This window comes from Stenella coeruleoalba (assembly GCF_951394435.1).
Source record: "Stenella coeruleoalba genome assembly, chromosome: 11".
Taxonomy (NCBI): domain Eukaryota; kingdom Metazoa; phylum Chordata; class Mammalia; order Artiodactyla; family Delphinidae; genus Stenella; species Stenella coeruleoalba.
Genome location: NC_137157.1, coordinates 65,782,946 through 65,801,574, shown reverse-complemented (window position 1 = coordinate 65,801,574; position 18,629 = coordinate 65,782,946). Strand labels below are relative to the sequence as shown.

Sequence of the window (18,629 nt, the reverse complement as noted above, 5' to 3'; positions counted from 1 at the left end):
AATATACAGAAGGAGGAATTCGGAATGCTCGAAGGACCAGCAAATACATTCGGGATTAATATCAGAACTTTAAGTGCTATTGTCAAAGAAAAGTCTATTCATAAGCAAACTGCACATGTATTAGTTAAGACATGTTAGGGGTGCTTTTCGGCTCTCCTTCTGGAAGTTTTATTATCTGGTCTAAGTAAGAAATAATCAGTGCGTTTTCCACTAATAAATATAAAGCCATTTGAATTGGACTATCTTAAAGAGGCATATATCTTTAAACTATACATTATATTTTCATATGTTTTTTTTTTTTTTTTTTTTTTTTGCGGTACGCGGGCCTCTCACTGTTGTGGCCTCTCCCGTTGCGGAGCACAGGCTCTGGACGCGCAGGCTCAGCGGCCATGGCTCACGGGCGCAGCCGCTCCGCGGCATGTGGGATCTTCCCAGACCGGGGCATGAACCCGTGTCCCCTGCATCGGCAGGCGGACTCCCAACCACTGCGCCACCAGGGAAGCCCTCATATGCTTTTTTCTAATGAGGCTATATTTCACCATAAACCATGTTTTAATGAAAGATATATATCATTAATGTTGGTTTTATCTGTCTACCGTTTTCATCTTTAATCCATATTCTTCAGGTCTGCATTATTTCGCCAGGAGAAACCAAAGCCAGGCAACATAGATATTATGAACTTCCCCTGAGGCCACCACCTGGTATGAGTGGCGCAGCCTGCGGTTTATTTCCTTCAGCATCTGCCTTTGCCTAGGACCTGTCCAGTGACTGTCAGAGATGAAAAGGCAGTGAAGAAAACCTTGGTCTCCGGAAACCCAGGAGCTGACATTCCAGCTGAGGAGAGACCAGACCAGCTAACACCAGAATAGGAACATCAGGCCATGCAAAATGGAGATGAGATAAGGAAGCCGGAGAAGGAAAAACCATTATTGGGTGGGATTAGCCCGAGGAAACTAAAGGGCCGAGGCCTGAGAAACAGCATTGCAGGGTCTTAGCAAGAGAGTGACATAATGAAAGCTGTGTCTTTGGAGACCCATCTGGCAGTTCTCTAGCCTTGGCTCTTCTTTTGCCCTTAACATTTTCAATCTTTCCCAAGAACTGAGGTTTACAGATCTGGCTGGAGAGGGACCAGGAGAGCAGCCTTCCTTTTCACCCAGGTGGCCCAAGGAAATGGGGGTGCTGGACTTTCCAAACTGAAATTGACTCATATTAGTGTGGCTGTTAAATAAAAGACTGTATGCAATCAGGCTAATTTCAACAATCAACTCAAGTCTACCAAATCATTATCCAGAAGGTCCCCTGTTTGCCTTTCTTGCAGAGAGACTTGCTTTTCAAAGAGAATCTCCATTGTTTTTAAATTAAGGGGAAAGCCCGAACGTTTTCAAAGAAACTAAACCAAACACCAGTAAACCTCCTATTATGGCAGATCTAAGTTCTTGGCCTGCCAATGCTCCCCAGACTTGCGGCGGAAGACTGATAGAGAAGAACCGGATCAAGGCACCTGGATGCAGGGGCATTCAACAGGGTCAAACACTGCAACAGAAGGGGAGGAAGAAGAGGCCCCTGCATGCTTGCCAGCTCTCTGCGGCAGCGCTTCTGCAGGATGAGAATAATGCAAGTGACCTGCAGAGCTGTTGTGATGAGTAACCATGAAAAAGCACATTAAAACAAATAGTGCTTTGAGTGCTTCCCGATTCTGCCTCTTTCTGTCTATTTTCTACAGTAAGACTTAATAGGTTTTCCCAAATATCTTCACTGGTGCTCCCACTGAAAAAGTTTCGAGTCCAAACTGCTCGCCCTGCAAATTCCAGGTACTGCTGAATTTGATTTTGCCCCACTGTTCAATCTTAGCTCCCCCTGCTCTTCCAAATGGTCTTCCCAAGAGGCGGTGAGGATCAAGATAAGACCAGGGCATTCTGAGAATAGAGACTGAAAAACAAGTACCGCTAGGAATCCACTCTCCCCTCAAGAGACCCTCCATCCTCCTCCCTGCCAATGCCTTCCTGCCCGTTCACAACCCTCATCTTCCATGAGTCTGCGGATGTTCTGGTCTGAACGCAGTTTTCTGACTCTGACCTACTTACGATTTTTCTGTAGCACAGACTGTGGCACTAAGCTCATCTTGCATCCAGAGTGGTGGTGTCATGTTCTCACTCCCTTAGCTCCTCCTTCTATGTACCTGCCCATGTGTTAGCAGCTCAGAGGAACCCTCCAAAAACCAAATGCGCCTCTTCCATTGAGGAACTAGGGCGTAGCTTAGGCTGCAGGGAAATCTCGCTCAGTAAGAACGGAGTACTCAGATAAAGCCTCTGTATTCTCTTTACGGTATTTCAACTTGTTCTTCTGCCTTTCGATCTTTGCTTTGTATTTCTGCAAACTTTTTCTTAAAACAAAATAAAACCAACCTTTTTTTTTGTAATGGAAAAGTCCATTTATAATAACTAGGTCAAGCAGCTTATCACAAGTTTCTGTTATCTCACCATTTTAAAAATGCAATTTCATGTTAAAAAGCACTGACCTCTGGCAAAGACCTCTTTATTGACTTAAAAATGAGCTATTGGAGAAGGTGCCTTTGACATGCGGTCTTGGGAATGAAAAGTATTATTAAAAAAGCATTTTCAGTGGGTCGTTCTGTACCCATAAAGCAGAATCTGATCAACTCTTAGGCAGCCAATTGTTCTGTGAACAAAACAAAACAAAAATCTACAGTGGCTGTCATGCTGACCTTCAACAGACAAAGCCTTAAAAAGGATGTAGGCGTTATACTGAGGTAGTGTGAAGGGAGACAAGCAATATAGAGCAGTTCTTTGAAGCCAAAAATCAATCAACAACAACAATCCAGTTAAGGATGGGTTGTACAATGGGAAGATAATCTTCCTATTTTAATCTCTACCAGTCAGGTTCTTACTAGGTTATAGTGTTCCATTGGAAGATTTATAACACGAAAGAGATGAGTGGTTGAACTTAAATGACCTTTCCTAGCTCTTTCCCTGAAACTAACAGTCTATAAAAAAGGAAAAGAGAAAAGGAGGAAAGAAGCATGTAACTGAGAGACTGGAAAACATGAAAGAATTAAAGAAATAGGCATTTAAAGGCATTTAAGGAGAAGACTGAGAGGTGAGAAAAGCCTTATCTGGTGGATAAACTCTCCCCAAAATAGGAGAAAACAGATTTTTCGTTGTAGCAGGAGCAATTAAAGCCAGGGAAGAATTTTCTGAAATGAAAACTGAATATGGGAAGAAGTTATGGTATCTTCTTCCCTAAGGTATAGAAAAGACATTAGAAGAAGAGAAGGGGTAACTTTTCAAGGGTCCTCCCGATGATACAAATGTAGTTCATGAACTCCGGAAGACATACAGGGACCAAGGATGTAAGGTGTAGTGACAAGAGTTCCTCATTAAGAAATATCTTAATGAAAGACTCTCAAATTTTGTTAGAAGCTTCCTGGGTCATAACAACAATAAGTATTCATGGAGATTAGAGCAATGGTAGATAAATATTAAAATATGTGAATATTTGCCTGGCTACAGCTAGGATAATCTATTAATATTTCAACAACTTTAAGATAACAATAACCAACAATCATCCCAAACCTAAAACAGTATTATTAGTCCTTGGGTGGAGAAGAAAGAAGTGCTTGCCAAAGAAAGAGGGGTGCACGTTTACTGTTAGAGACTTTCCTCGTACTAAAAGACTTACTCTTGCCAGACACCGTGTCAAGTGCTTTACATGAGCTTCCTCATCTCTTTTCACAATAATTGCATGTGGTTAGTATTATTTTTAGCTCCATTTTGGAGAAATTAAGTAACTTGACCAAAGTTACATTATAACTAAACTGCTGAGCCATGATTTGAACCTAAGCCGGCTGATGGTACAGCCTGAGTCCTTAACCTACAAACAGCATTGCATTTAATATTCCCCAACAATCCCAGGAGGTCAGGTATTATTTTTATCCCTGTGTTACAGGGATGGAACTAAGGCTTAAAGTACAAGATCACACAAGACCTATGGATGGAGCCAGGATTCAATATAAGTTGAAATCCAAACCATGCACTTAACTGCTTTCTCTGTCTGTCTCTGTCTCTTTCTTTCATTTAACAAATACTTTGTAATGCCTGCCCTTCTCCAGGCACTATTACCATATCATTACAAGGTACAAGAGATATAAAAATGATTAAGATGGGTCCTTCTCTCAAGAAGCTCACATCTAGAGGAATGTCTAGAGCTCATTACTCAAAATGTGGTCCATGGACCAGCTGTAAGGGCATCACCTGGAAGCTTGTGAGAAATTAGAATCTCAGGCCCAGTACCAGAGCTACTGAATCAGAATCTGCATGTTAACAAAGTTTCCAGGTGTTTCACATGCACATTAAAATGTCAGCAGTACTGGTCCAGTGGACATTTCAAAAGGCTTTGCTTTGTAAAGCAATTATACTCCAACAAAGATGTTAAAAAAAAAAAAAAAAAAAGGCTTTGCTGTTCCAGGTATAGGTTTCTATGACTACAACCCACAAATTAGGGCATGAAATAAAACAACTGAACTGGAATAAGAGCAGGTGTCCTAATGCCCAAATGGCTCTACTCTATTTTTTTTTTTTTTTGCGGTACGCGGGCCTCTCACTGTTGTGGCCTCTCCCATTGCGGAGCACAGGCTCTGGACGCGCAGGCTCAGCGGCCATGGCTCACGGGCCCAGCCGCTCCGCGGCATGTGGGATCCTCCCGGACCGGGGCACAAACCCGTGTCCCCTGCATTGGCAGGCGGACTCTCAACCACTGCGCCACCAGGAAAGCCCCTCTACTCTATTTTTAACTAAACTTAATAAAATGATTCTTAAGGTATCCTAGTAGGGAGTTTCCAGGCAAAGCTATCAGTTATACGCCAGCTAATGAGAAGTCAACATTTGTTTTCAACATTTTCTCTAGCTTCCTAATAAAAGGTACTGTTACCTAGAAGTTCACTGTTTTGGGAGATGGTTTTCGTAGATTCATATAATTGGGCCTACCTTCCTCCCACCAATGTGAAAAAGCTAACAGAAGAGTCAGAAGTATTAGGTGTAGCTTTGCAGAAATCACGGGGGTGTGTGTGTGTGGGTGGGTGTCTTCTCTGATTTTTATTTACCTTTTTGGCTTCATGCTGTAATATGTTGTTTTTAAATTTTCATTGTTCTAGAGCCAGAAATGAAGCAAAATTCATAAACCATGTCAATGAAAGAGGGGAGATAAAATAAAGCAATAAACGCATCACACCACACTTGTGACAGTGGAACCAAATTCCAAAAATCAGGAGGCTGTACAGTCCATGTCTTAGTCATGGTCTCTGGGGAAGTGAGCTCCCCTGGCAGGCACCCCAAGGGGCGAGAAGGGGTGCCTCTCCCTACCGCAAGAGGTTATCACCTCCCAAACAATACTTTTTCTTAGTAAAACTTTTAAATATCAAGTTCAGATCTTAAGCTGAATATTATAAAAGACTCTCATTTTAAGGTCCTCAAGGTTTACACTGCTTTGGGAATGAAGCTTTGTTATAAACCTATAATGTGCTAATTGTGAAATAGCTGGAATCCCATCCACCACCGTTAACTGCAGGTCAGCAGTGACTACAGAACACCCCAGGGGCCCAGAGCAGAAAATAGCACTGGTAGAGTTTAGCAGAGTTTAATTGATAGTAGAGACTATCTTTCTCATTCACGCCCGAGCAGTTTAATCAGAGGCAGCAGGACTGAGAGGAAAGACAGGGATTTCAGACAGACCTGTGTGTGCCCTTGAGCAAGTTATTTTATTTCTCTGAGCCCCCATTTTCTTATGGTACACTGAATTTTTAAATTTTCCTTATTTGCAAAAGAATACATTGAAGGATGTTATAAGGATAAGTGGTAATATATGTAATCACATCTGGCACTCAAGAAATGGTAGTTATTCTTAATAATTACACAGAAAGGTGGTTGAGAGGCCGCCTGCCGATGCAGGGGACACGGGTTCGTGCCCCGGTCCTGGAAGATCCCACATGCCGCGGAGCGGCTGGGTCCGTAAGCCATGGCCGCTGAGCCTGCGCATCCGGAGCCTGTGCTCCGCAACGGGAGAGGCCACAACGGTGAGAGGCCCGCGTACCGCAAAAAAAGAAAAAAAAAATTACACGGAAAAGGTGAAAAAAGCAAACTTGAGTTCAACACTAAGAAGTATCACATGGTGAATGATACTTGGATGGCAATGAGGAAGTATTTGGGTTGGAGACTTAACCTCTGAGAATATGTAACGAACAGTACAAGGAGGAGGGGCAGGGCTGAAACTTCTGAGTGTCTGTAAATGATGGCAGCCCAGTCAATGACACATTGTATCAGAATGCAGAGCAGATTATCAGAAATGATTTCTGTGAAGATGCCTGGTTTTCATCTTCCTCCCAATTTCCTTTTGACCCCGCTCCCGCAAGCGTAGCATGGCTGGTGTTCTAGTAAGTAGTCCCCGTATATTCCACTCTCTCCTCCCAGCCTTTTAGGAGACCTTAGGCTTCAAACAAACCTCACCACTAACTCCCAAGCTGGAAAGCTTCCTGCTAAGGGATCCATATAAGCTGGCTGTAAAACCAGAAGGTCAGAATTTGCAGCAACATGGATGGACCTAGAGAGATTATCACGCTAAGTGAAGCAAGTCGGAAAGAGGAAGATAAATTCCATACGATATCACTTATATGTGGAATCTAAAATATGACACAAATGAACTTATCTACGACACAGAAACAGACTCACAGACACAGAGAACAGACTTGTGGTTGCCAGTGGGAAGCGGGTGTGGGAGGGGTGGATTGAGAGTTTGGGGTTAGCAGATGCAAACTATTATATATAGAATGGATAAACAACAAGGTCCTACTGTATAGCACAGGGAACTATATTCAATATCCTGTGATAAACCATAATGGAAAAGAATATGAAAAAGAATATATATATATATATATATGTATAACTGAATCGCTTTGCTGTACACCAGAAAATAACATGACAATGTAAGTCAACTATATTTCAATAAAATACATTTTTTTAAATAATTAAAAAATAAAATCAGAAGGTCAGAGAATGCCCCAAATCATTAAAAAAAAAAAAAAAAAAGATATTTGGTCCTACTCTTGTAACTTAAGAAACACAGGACCCAAGGGCTGGAAGGACTTGCTGAGGTCACAGCTAAGGGTGAGAGCTGCCAGGCCAGCATTCTTCCTACCCGCCCCCTACCTCCCCTCACTCACTGTATCTCTTCTTTTCTTTCTCTTTCATGTACTATTTCTCCGTTTCATGTACTGTTTCATCTACTATTTCTCATAGAGCCATTTGGCTCTGTGTTATTATTACTTAAAATCCATATTACAAACGATGCTTGTAGTGGCGTATTTGTCATTTTAACATGGGAACATTGACAAATGCGACTTTGACCATTCCTTGATTAACGTGTGCAAGGCCAGATGACTGTAGTACACATTCAGATATGGCACGCAGTGAAACTCCAACAGTTGGTCTGATTCATAAACACAGAGCTTTTGAAAAGTTAAGGCTGGTTGTGGTCCAATGTATTTATACATTTTTATTAGACTCAATTGAAAGATTTGAAAGGATGAATAAATTACTTTCCTATTTGCTTCATCTGCTATTGCAGACGATGCCCAACAGATGTCACATATGAAATTCAAATTACATCTTCAAATGGAGCATAACTTTAGTAATGAATATTCAAGAGAATAACTGAAAACCAGAATGATATTTTAGAGACATTTCTTTCACTGGAGAGAAACTGTTCGTGGAAAAATACTCACCTATTTATCTGACCATTTTCTACCTCGGTGAACTCATTGGAATCATTGCTAATGTTATCATCTTCGGGCACTGTCATGTTTTGCAATTCAGTTAATTCGAGTCCACTTTTGAAATGCATCATGTTTAGAAAGTACCTGTCGTCCAAATCCTCCTTTTCTGAGTGTATTTACAAATGGATAGCAGCAAAAATATAAGGTTCACACCCCTAAAATACAACACAAGGAAAAATAATTAAACATACGAATATCACCACTGATTACACATAAGCTATTACACACAAATGCTTTGCTGATAACATAATTTTACATTTTGCTATTCAAAGCATTAAAGCAATCTTGGTACATCAAGTTATAGAGGCTGTAAATTTTCTGTCTTTCATAAATCTTCCTCCATTTTTAACTATAAAATGAGTCATGTCCCATAATCTTTATGCTCACGTTCATAGGAATACCATGTGATCTGTAGGCAACAGAGATGCCCTTTTATGAAGCAGTGTGTTTAAAAGGAAAGCGAATAGGTTATTTTAGTGCGTCAGACCACAGGGCACACATATAGCTGGGTACAGACTGAACAGGCACAAAAGCACGTCTGATTTAGCAATCCCAGTTTAATAAAAATGCAAATCCTCAATAAATGGCATCATGTAGGATCAACCACCCAACCTGGAGGTCAAGCAGCAAAGGACATATCTGTGTTCTGAAATTTAGCAAACCGTTTATCCATCAACTGCAAGAGATTAAATCAGTCTCTTCAGTGAAATCACTCCATGTCAGGGAGTTAGGGAATTAAAAACTCATACTCAGGGGATTTAGGTTAATCCACCTGAAACTGTATTTCCTCACAGAAATGAAAGACTTGCCGAGTTCACATTTTCTCCCACATGGATGACTGTGATTTAAATTTCTGAGTGGTCACCAATAATATAGAAGGGGGTAGAGAGTTTCAGACACACAGCATCACAAATCAAAAAGCAGGTGGCAACAGAGGTATGGTACTGTGATTTATTATAAAGAAGACATATTTGGTCTTCATTCCTATTTCTGGTTCACAGCTCCCCAAACCCTTAGAATTTCCTAAGTGTTGAGGGTGATAAATGTCTTTTGGTATATTAATGAGGTGACTTTGGGAAAGCACCTACGGATGGGGGCTGGTTGCCAGTGGAGCCAAACATGTGATTAGAGGGTTGGAATTTTTAGTCCCACCCCGTGATTTCCGGGGAGAGGAGACAGGCCAGAGCTTGACTCAATCACTAGTGGCCAATGAGTTCATCAATCATGCCTATGTAATGAAGCCTCCATAAAAAGCAAAAAAAGGAGGAGGTTCAAAGAATATCCATACAAGGGACCCAGAACGCCACCACGTACTGGGCACCAAGCTCCACAAGGACTGAAGCTTCTGTGTTGAGGACCTCGCCCTGTGTATCTCTACATCTGCCTGTTGATTTGTGTCCTCTGATATCTTTTGGAATCAACTGGTGACCTAGTGAGTAAATGGGTTTTCCTGAGTGCTGTGAGCTGTTCTGGCAAATTAATGGAACCCAAGGAGGGGGTCATGGGAACCTCTGATTTATGGCCAGTCAGTCAGGAGCAAAGGCAATAACCTGGGCTTGTGACTGGTGTCTGAAGTGAAGGGCAGCCTTGTGGCATGGAGCCCTTGACCCGTAGAATCTCATTCTATCTACCACTGGACAGCGTCAGAATTGAGTTGACAATCGTGGGTGTGGGGAAGCCTACACACACACACACACACACACACACACACACACACATTGGAAATGGGTCCAGGAACCCTTTTAAGAGGTAAATGCAACTTCAAAAGTAAGGCCTGTAAAGGTATAGGAGCCTCACTAAGATAATCTCGGTGAGGCAATGGGGATCATGGAATGAAGCAGAATGTCAGCGAGATCTTTTTTTAACCTCCAATGCATGATCCATCTTGGAGGATGTTTTGATATCTTGTCTGATCCTGAATTCCATAAGATAACTGTAACCTAGTTAAGAGTCAAAGCTCCAATGTGCCCATCTAAGCATCCTAGTATATCCGAAGAAGCATTTTGCCAACTGATAATATTTTCAGGACCCCTAGAAAGTACCCTAGAATGATACTTCTTTAAGAATTTCCTTCCTCTCAACCTAGGGCCAAGACGGGAATAAAGACGCAGACCTACTAGAGAATGGACTTGAGGACACGGGGAGGGGTAAGGGTAAGCTGGGACAAAGTGATTGAGTGGCATGGACATATATACACTACCAAATGTAAAACAGATAGCTAGTGGGAAGCAGCCGTATAGCACAGGGAGATCAGCTCGGTGCTTTGTGACCACCTAGAGGGGTGGGATAGGGAGGGTGGGAGGGAGGGAGACGCAAGAGGGAAGAGATATGGGAACATATGTATATGTATAGCTGATTCACTTTGTTACAAAGCAGAAACTAACACACCATTGTAAAGCAATTATACTCCAATAAAGATGTTAAAAAAAAAAAAAGAATTTCCTTCTTCTCTTCCCCACAGCTAGGCCCCACCTTACTCCTTTCCATTCACATCGTCTCCTGTCTAGAATGAATCTTCCCTGGTTCCAAGATCCTTTACAGCTTCCACAAGATAAATACTGTCTGATACCTCAGATTCCAGGAGCCTCACCCTTCCTGCAGGGCAGGGCCTCTCCTGGAAAGCAGGAAGCCAGGAGATGGGAGATTGGAGCTCCCCGAACTCCTGGTCTAAGGCTAACCTGGCAGCTCAGGGCTGATTCTTCTAGCTAGGGTGGTAGTGCTGGAGCCTGGGCCATGACTAATTGCTTTTAGTGTCTTCACACAGCAGCAGCATTTACAGCCTGTCTTTACTTTGCAGAAGTTGAAGTGCATCAGAAAGGTTAAGCCCCCTTGTCACCCCTTGGCCCCCTCTGAAGAAAGCTGCACAGTGGACTGGGCTGGGTAACCCCTAGGAGTCTCGGCACACGGCCTCTTGCCTGTATGACTCCCTCAGAGGCCACTAAGGTGATACCGTGGGGTTGCTAGGAAGTTCACTCAGTGGGGGCTTAGCTGGTGGTCCAGTGGTAAAGAATACGCCTTACAGTGCCGGGGACAGGGGTTCGATCCCTGGTCAGGGAGCTAAGATCCCACATGCCACGGGGCAACTAAGCCTGCGCGCTACAACTACTGAGCTCGCGTGCCTCAACTAGAGCCTGCGTGCCGCAAACGACAGAGCCCACGTGCTCTAGAACCCGCGCCCCACAACTAGAGAAGAGACAGCCTGCACGCCACAACTAGAGACGAGCCCGCGCACCACAACGAGGAGTCCCACGTGCCTCAACAAAGATCCCGCGTGCCGCAACTAAGATCCGACACAGCCAAAGAAATAAATTAAATAAATAAATAAGTAAATAATAAAATAAATCTTAAAAAAAAGAAAAAAAAAGTTCACTCAGTGGATGGCGTTTCCAATCTGGGTTAAGGAGTCCTTTTCTCTCTAAAAACTTGTAGGAGACAGGGTACTAGACAAGAAATTTCTGAGAAGAGGAAAAGTTGACTAACAACAGATCTGGAGTCTACTGTTTGAATGTAAACTTTCATATCAATATATGTGTGTAAATACAAATATATACTACACACACACACACACACACACACACACACGTGCAATGGACCAAAAAGGAAAAGAATAAAAAGAACAGAGTAAGTTCTGGCCACTAAAATTATGTCAGTATTAGGCAAATGCCAGTTCTAAGTTAATCACATAGGATACATTTTTGCCTTTGGCTTAAAGAGATTTATTTTTTCACAGTTCCAGAAGTCCAAGATTAAGGTAATGGCAAGTTTTATTTCTTCTGAGGCCTCTCTCCTTGGCTTACAGATAGCTGTCTTCTCGATCTGTCCTCATATGGTCTTTCGTCTTTCTGTGTGTTCTCTGTATTGTAACCTCCTTTTCTTTTTTTTAAATTTAGGATAAATTTTTATTGTTGTGAAATAACCTATCTGAAATCTAACTTATTCTTGAAAATAAAAACTGGAAAAATGGGGAAATTTAACAAAGTTAGTGACATCTGTCACTAAGGTTGAGGCCACACTTAGGAAGTACCATCCGTTCCATTTATTATATACTTATTGAGTGCTAGGTGATGAAAGGATTTTAAAAGTCTGAAAAGGATCTGAGGCAGTTTCACAGAAAAATCACATTTGAACTGGCTCTTGAAAAAGAAAGCAAAAATTTTCTGGTTCTAAAGCTAATATATGCCCACTGTAGAATCTTCAGAGCGAACATTGTACAAGAAACCCCACCACCCAAAATGGGTCACTGTTAGAGTTTCACGTGCTTCCTCCCTTCTTTTCTTCTTTTTTTCTTTTCCTTTCTTTCTTCCTCTCTAGCTCTCTCTCCTCTCTCTTTTTTATTTAACATTGGAATTTTAGCCTGTTTTTAGTCTGTCTTTCATGTAATATTACATAGTACGTATTTTGAAGGACAGAAGTGTTTTTTAAAAGTATATTAGTTCCTTGTTAATAAATAATACAGGGCTTTGTAGAAAAATGCGAAAATACAAGCTTGCAAATGAAAGAAAGAACAAATAAAAAGAAAAAAGTCACCTGTTATCTCAGCAAGCAGAGATGATCACTGTATATATATTGGAGTATAACCTTCAAGGATTTTTCTACACACATAGATATAGTGCCTAGCACACAGTAGGCACTCGATAAATATCTGTTAAATGAAAAGAATGAGTACTAATGTTTTAAAAATATGTATACATTTACAAAAATGGAAATCATACCACAGAGTTTTTCAAACATATTTTTTCACTTAACAAGATATGGTCTCCTATCCTGAGTTATGTCCGTAAACACGGGTCTACACCATTACGGCAAATGCTCCTTAACCGCTTGACTGTGCCATATATTGACATCCAACCTACTACTGCTAGACAGTCACACTGCCTGGTGGACAGGAGACTGACAGGTGGAGATGGGCCCTGAGCTGAGACTTTTCAATGAAGGAAAACACGGCCAACGACAAAGACACAGGAAGTGCAGGTTGAGTTTAAGAAACAAAAGAATTATAGTTTCACTGAAAGACTGAAGCAATTATCAGACTATACAGTTAATTAAAAGACCGAATGGGGTCATCATGTGAAGATCTTGACACTAATCCAACCACAATTACTATCTCCCAACATTTATAATAGGTTACAAATAGAATATTTCTGATCCTTCACTGCAATCTTGTGAGGTATTCTGAAGAAGCATTATTATCTTGCCATGCTTACTGGTACGTTTTACTAATAGTACCAATGTAAAATACAGAAACTTCTTCTCTACTCTTCCTGGTGATATGCATCAAAGGAGAGGATACATAGAGAAACCTGGTTTGGTCTTTCTTACGTTGCTTACAACCTACTGAAACAAGCAAGACCTTCCCATATAAAGTGACAGTATATCATAAAACATTTGCGTGATAGAGACCAAACTGTACAATAGAACAAAGAATAAGTCCAGAAAGATTTCAGAGACATACATACATACATATGTACATACAGGAAGGAAGGAGGGAAGGAAAGAAGGAAGTAAGGAAGGAAAGAAGGGAGGGAGGTGGGGGGCGGGAGGAAGGAAATTGGAACCTGCAGAAATCAGGTAAGGTTTTATAAAGAGTTAGGACTTGAACTATGTCTAAAAATAGGTAGGATTTAGACTGGGGTAGGGAAGGCATTCCTTGCACTGGAAACAGCACAGGCGAAGACATGGAGGCCAGATGTGCACAGAACACCCACTCAGATGAATCTCGCTACAGCAGAGGGAGCAAGGTACACGTTCTTGAGTAATAAGAGGTTATATTGGTTTAGCAAAAGCTGATTAAAAAATTGTAGAGGGAAAACCACAATATAAAAAAACCAAAGAATATACTATAACTCAAACGTTGTCCAAAATTACTTTGGGGGATAAATAAACAAAAATACAATTTCAATCGCTAAGACACTGTGTGATGGACTGGCCCACTCAATATTTGTTCCCACGTCTTTCTAGTCCAGCTCTGTATCTAGAGGATAGAGAGTTATACTTCAACTAAAAAAAAGCTTAAAATTGATAGTCTTTGAAAACCTGGGGTCCTCGGGAGGCGGGGAATGGCCTTCAGTAGTGAAAGGCTGGGACCCAGTAAGCACTCTCATAAGAAAAGGTGTTTTCTCTCTTCTTACACAAAATTCATGATTTGGGGGACGAGGGGAAGATGGCGGAAGAGTAAGACGCGGAGATCACCTTCCTCCCCACAGATACACCAGAAATACATCTACACGTGGAACAACTCCTACAGAACACCTACTGAAGGCTGGCAGAAGACCTCAGACCTCCCAAAAGGCAAGAAACTCCCCACGTACCGGGGTAGGGCAAAAGAAAAAAGAATAAACAGAGACAAAAGGATAGGGACGGGACCTGCACCAGTGGGAGGGAGCTGTGAAGGAGGAAAGGCTTCCACACACTAGGAAGCCCCTTAGCGGGCGGAGACTGCGGGAGGCGGAGGGGGGAGCTTCGAAGCCGCGGAGCAGAGCACAGCAACAGGGTGTGGAGGGCAAAGCGGAGCGATTCTTGCACAGAGCATCGGAGCCGACCGGCACTCACCAGTCCAAGAGGCTTGTCTGCTCACCCGCTGGGGCAGACGGGGCTGGGGGCTGATGCTCGGGCTTCGGTCAGAGCACAGGGAGAGGACTAGGGTTGGCGGCGTGAACACAGCCTGCAAGGGGCTAGTGCACCACGGCTGGCCAGGAGGGAGTCTGGGGGAAAAGTCTGGACCTGCCGAAGAGGCAAGAGACTTTTCTTTCCCTCTTTGTTTCCTGGTGCACGAGGAGAGGGGATTAAGAGCGCTGCTTAAAGGAGCTCCAGAGACGGGTGCGAGCCGCGGCTAAAAGCACGGACCCCAGAGACGGTCATGAGATGCTAAGGCTGCTGCTGCCGCCACCAAGAAGCCTGTGTGCGAGCACACGTCACTATCCACAACCCCCTTGCGAGGAGCCTGTGCAACCGGCCACCGCCAGGGTTCCGTGATCCAGGGACAAATTCCCCAGGAGAACGCACGGCGTGCCTCAAGCTGGTGCAACGTCACACAGGCCTCTGCCGCCGCAAGCCTGCCCCGCACTCCGTACCCCTCCCTCCCCCCGGGCCTGAGTGAGCCACAGTCCCTGAAGCAGCTGCTCCTTTAACCCCGTCCTGTCTGACCTAAGAACAGACGCCCTCTGGCGACCTACATGCAGAGGCGGGGTCAAATCCAAAGCTGAGCCCTAGGAGCTGTGAGAACCAAGAAGAGAAAGGGAAGTCTCTCCCAGCAGCCTCAGAAGCAGTGGATTAAATCTCCACAATCAACTTGATGTACCCTGCATCTGTGGAATACATGAATAGACAACGAATCATCCCAAATTGAGGAGGTGGACTTTGAGAGCAAGATTTATTATTTTTTCCCCTTTTCGTTTTTGTGAGTGTGTATGTGTATGCTTCTGTGTGAGATTTTGTCTGTATAGCTTTGCTTCCACCATTTGTCCCAGGGTTCTATCCGTTTTTTTTTCTTCTTTTAAAAAAAACATTTTTTTTCTTAATAATTATTTTTTATTTTAATAACTTTATTTTATTTTATCTTACTTTATTATATTTTACTTTATCTTCTTTCTCTTTCTTTCTTTCTTTTTCTTTCTTTCTTTCCTCCCTCCCTCCCTCCCTCTCTCCCTCTCTCTCTCTCTCTCTCTCTTTCTTTTTTTCTTTCTTCTTCAGGACACTGGTCCACAAGAGACCTCCCAGCTCCACATAATATCAAACGGTGAAAATCTCCCAGAGATCTCCATCTCAACACCAGCACCCAGCTTCACTCAACGACCAGCAAGCTACAGTGCTGGACACCCTATGCCAAACAACTAGCGAGACAGGAACATAATCCCACCCATGAGCAGAGAGGCTGTCTAAAATCATAGTAAGTCCACAGACACCCCAAAACACACCACCAGACGTGGACCTGCCCACCAGAGAGACAAGATCCATCCTCATCCACCAGAACACAGGCACTAGTCCCCTCCACCAGGAAGCCTACACAACCCACTGAACCAACCTTAGCCAATGGGGACAGACACCAAAAACAACGGGAACTACGAACCTGCTGCCTGCAAAAAGGAGACCCTAAACACAGTGAGATAAGCAAAATGAGAAGACAGAAAAACACACTGCAGATGAAGGAGCAAGATTAAAACCCACCAGACCTAACAAATGAAGAGGAAATAGGCAGTCTACCTGAAAAAGAATTCAGAATAATGATAGTAAAGATGATCCAAAATCTTGAAAATAGAATGGACAAAATGCAAGAAACATTTAACAAGGACCTAGAAGAACTAAAGATGAAACAAGCAATGATGAACAACACAATAAATGAAATTAAAAATACTCTAGAAGGGATCAATAGCAGAATAACTGAGGCAGAAGAACAGATAAGTGACCTGGAAGATAAAAGAGTGGAAATAACTACTGCAGAGCAGAATAAAGAAAAAAGAATGAAAAGAACTGAGGACAGTCTCAGAGACCTCTGGGACAACATTAAACACACCAACATTCGCATTACAGGGGTTCCAGAAGAAGAAGAGAAAAAGAAAGGGACTGAGAAAATATTTGAAGAGATTACAGTTGAAAACTTCCCTAATATGGGAAAGGAAATAGTTAATCAAGTCCAGGAAGCACAGAGAGTCCCATACAGGATAAATCCAAGGAGAAATACGCCAAGACACATATTACTCAAACCGTCAAAAATTAAATACAAAGAAAGCATATTAAAAGCAGCAAGGGAAAAACAACAAATAACACACAAGGAATCCCCATAAGGTTAACAGCTGATCTTTCAGCAGAAACTCTACAAGCCAGAAGGGAGTGGCAGGACATATTTAAAGTGGTGAAGGAGAAAAACCTGCAACCAAGATTACTCTACCCAGCAAGGATCTCATTCAGATTTGATGGAGAAATTAAAACCTTTACAGACAAGCAAAAGCTGAGAGAGAGTTCAGCACCACCAAACCAGCTTTACAACAAATGCTAAAGAACTTCTCTAGGCAAGAAACACAAGAGAAGGAAAGACCTACAATAACGAACCCAAAACAATTAAGAAAATGGGAATAGGAACATACATATCGATAATTACCTTAAATGTAAATGGACTAAATGCTCCCACCAAAAGACACAGATTGGCTGAATGGATACAAAACCAAGACCCATCTATATGCTTTCTACGAGAGACCCACTTCAGACCTGGAGACACATACAGACTGAAAGTAAGGGGATGGAAAAAGATATTCCATGCAAATGGAAACCAAAAGAAAGCTGGAGTAGCAATTCTCATATCAGACAAAATACACTTTAAAATAAAGACTACTGGAAGAGACAAAGAAGGACACTACATAATGATCAAGGGATCAATCCAAGAAGAAGATATAACAATTGTAAATATTTGTGCACCCAACATAGGAGCACCTCAATACATAAGGCAAATACTAACAGCCATAAAAGGGGAAATCAACAGTAACACATTCATAGTAGGGGACTTTAACACCCTACTTTCACCAATGGACAGATCATCCAAAATGAAAATAAATAAGGAAACACAAGCTTTAAATGATACATTCAACAAGATGATCGAAATTGATATTTATAGGACATTCCATCCAAAAACAACAGAAGACACATTTTTCTCAAGTGCTCATGGAACATTCTCCAGGATAGATCATATCTTGGGTCACAAATCAAGCCTTGGTAAATTTAAGAAAATTGAAATTGTATCAAGTATCTTTTCCGACCACACTGCTATGAGACTAGATATCAATTACAGGAAAAGATCTGTAAAAAATACAAACACATGGAGGCTAAACAATACACTACTTAATAATGAAGTGATCACTGAAGAAATCAAAGAGGAAATCAAAAAGTACCTAGAAACAAATGACAATGGAGACACGACGACCCAAAACCTATGGGATGCAGCAAAAGCAATTCTAAGAGGGAAGTTTATAGCAATACAATCCTACCTTAAGAAACAGGAAATATCTCGAATAAACAACCTAAAGCAATTAAAGAAAGAACAACAAAACCCCAAAGTTAGCAGAAGGAAAGAAATCATAAAAATCAGATCAGAAATAAATGAAAAAGAAATGAAGGAAACAATAGCAAAGATCAATACAACTAAAAGCTGGTTCTTTGAGAAGATAAACAAAATTGATAAACCATGAGCCAGACTCATCCAGAAAAAAAGGGAGAAGACTCAAATCAATAGAATTAAAAATGAAAAAGGAAAAGTAACAACTGACACTGCAGAAATACAAAACATCATGAGAGATTACTGCAAGCAACTCTATGCCAATAAAATGGATAACCTGGAAGAAATGGACAAATTCTTAGAAATGCACAACCTGCCAAGACTGAATCAGGAAGAAATAGAAAATATGAACAGACCAATCACAAGCACTGAAATTGAAACTGTGATTAAAAATCTTCCAACAAACAAAAGCTCAGGACCAGATGGCTTCACAGGCGAATTCTATCAAACATTTAGGGAAGAGCTAACACCTATCCTTCTCAAACTCTTCCAAAACATAGCAGAGGGAGGAACACTCCCAAATTCATTCTACGAGGCCACCATCACCCTGATACCAAAACCAGACAAGGATGTCACAAAGAAAGAAAACTGGAGGCCAATATCACTGATGAACATAGATGCAAAAATCCTCAACAAAATACTAGCAAACAGAATCCAACGGCACATTAAAAGGATCATACACCATGATCAAGTGGGGTTTACTCCAGGAATGCAAGGATTCTACAGTATATGCAAATCAGTCAA

General features: G+C 41.9%; 1 protein-coding gene across 9 annotated transcripts in view; it reads right to left on the bottom strand.

Annotated features, from left to right (window-relative positions):
- Positions 1-18,629, bottom strand: part of SLC38A1 (solute carrier family 38 member 1) — a 74,498-nt gene that overhangs the window by 43,208 nt on the left and 12,661 nt on the right. For 6 of the 9 annotated variants that reach the window (XM_079937325.1, XM_079937327.1, XM_079937326.1 and 3 more), the window contains 2 exons: positions 12,371-12,485; positions 7,793-7,998 (listed from right to left, as the gene is read on the bottom strand). In XM_079937325.1, coding sequence (XP_079793451.1) covers positions 7,793-7,914 — 122 coding nt within the window. In that variant the 5' untranslated portion in view covers positions 7,915-7,998; positions 12,371-12,485. Of the gene's footprint in view, positions 1-2,084; positions 2,414-7,792; positions 7,999-12,370; positions 12,486-18,629 lie in introns of those variants that run through there. The other 3 variants (XM_079937330.1, XM_079937329.1, XM_079937331.1) reach the window with 2 other exon arrangements.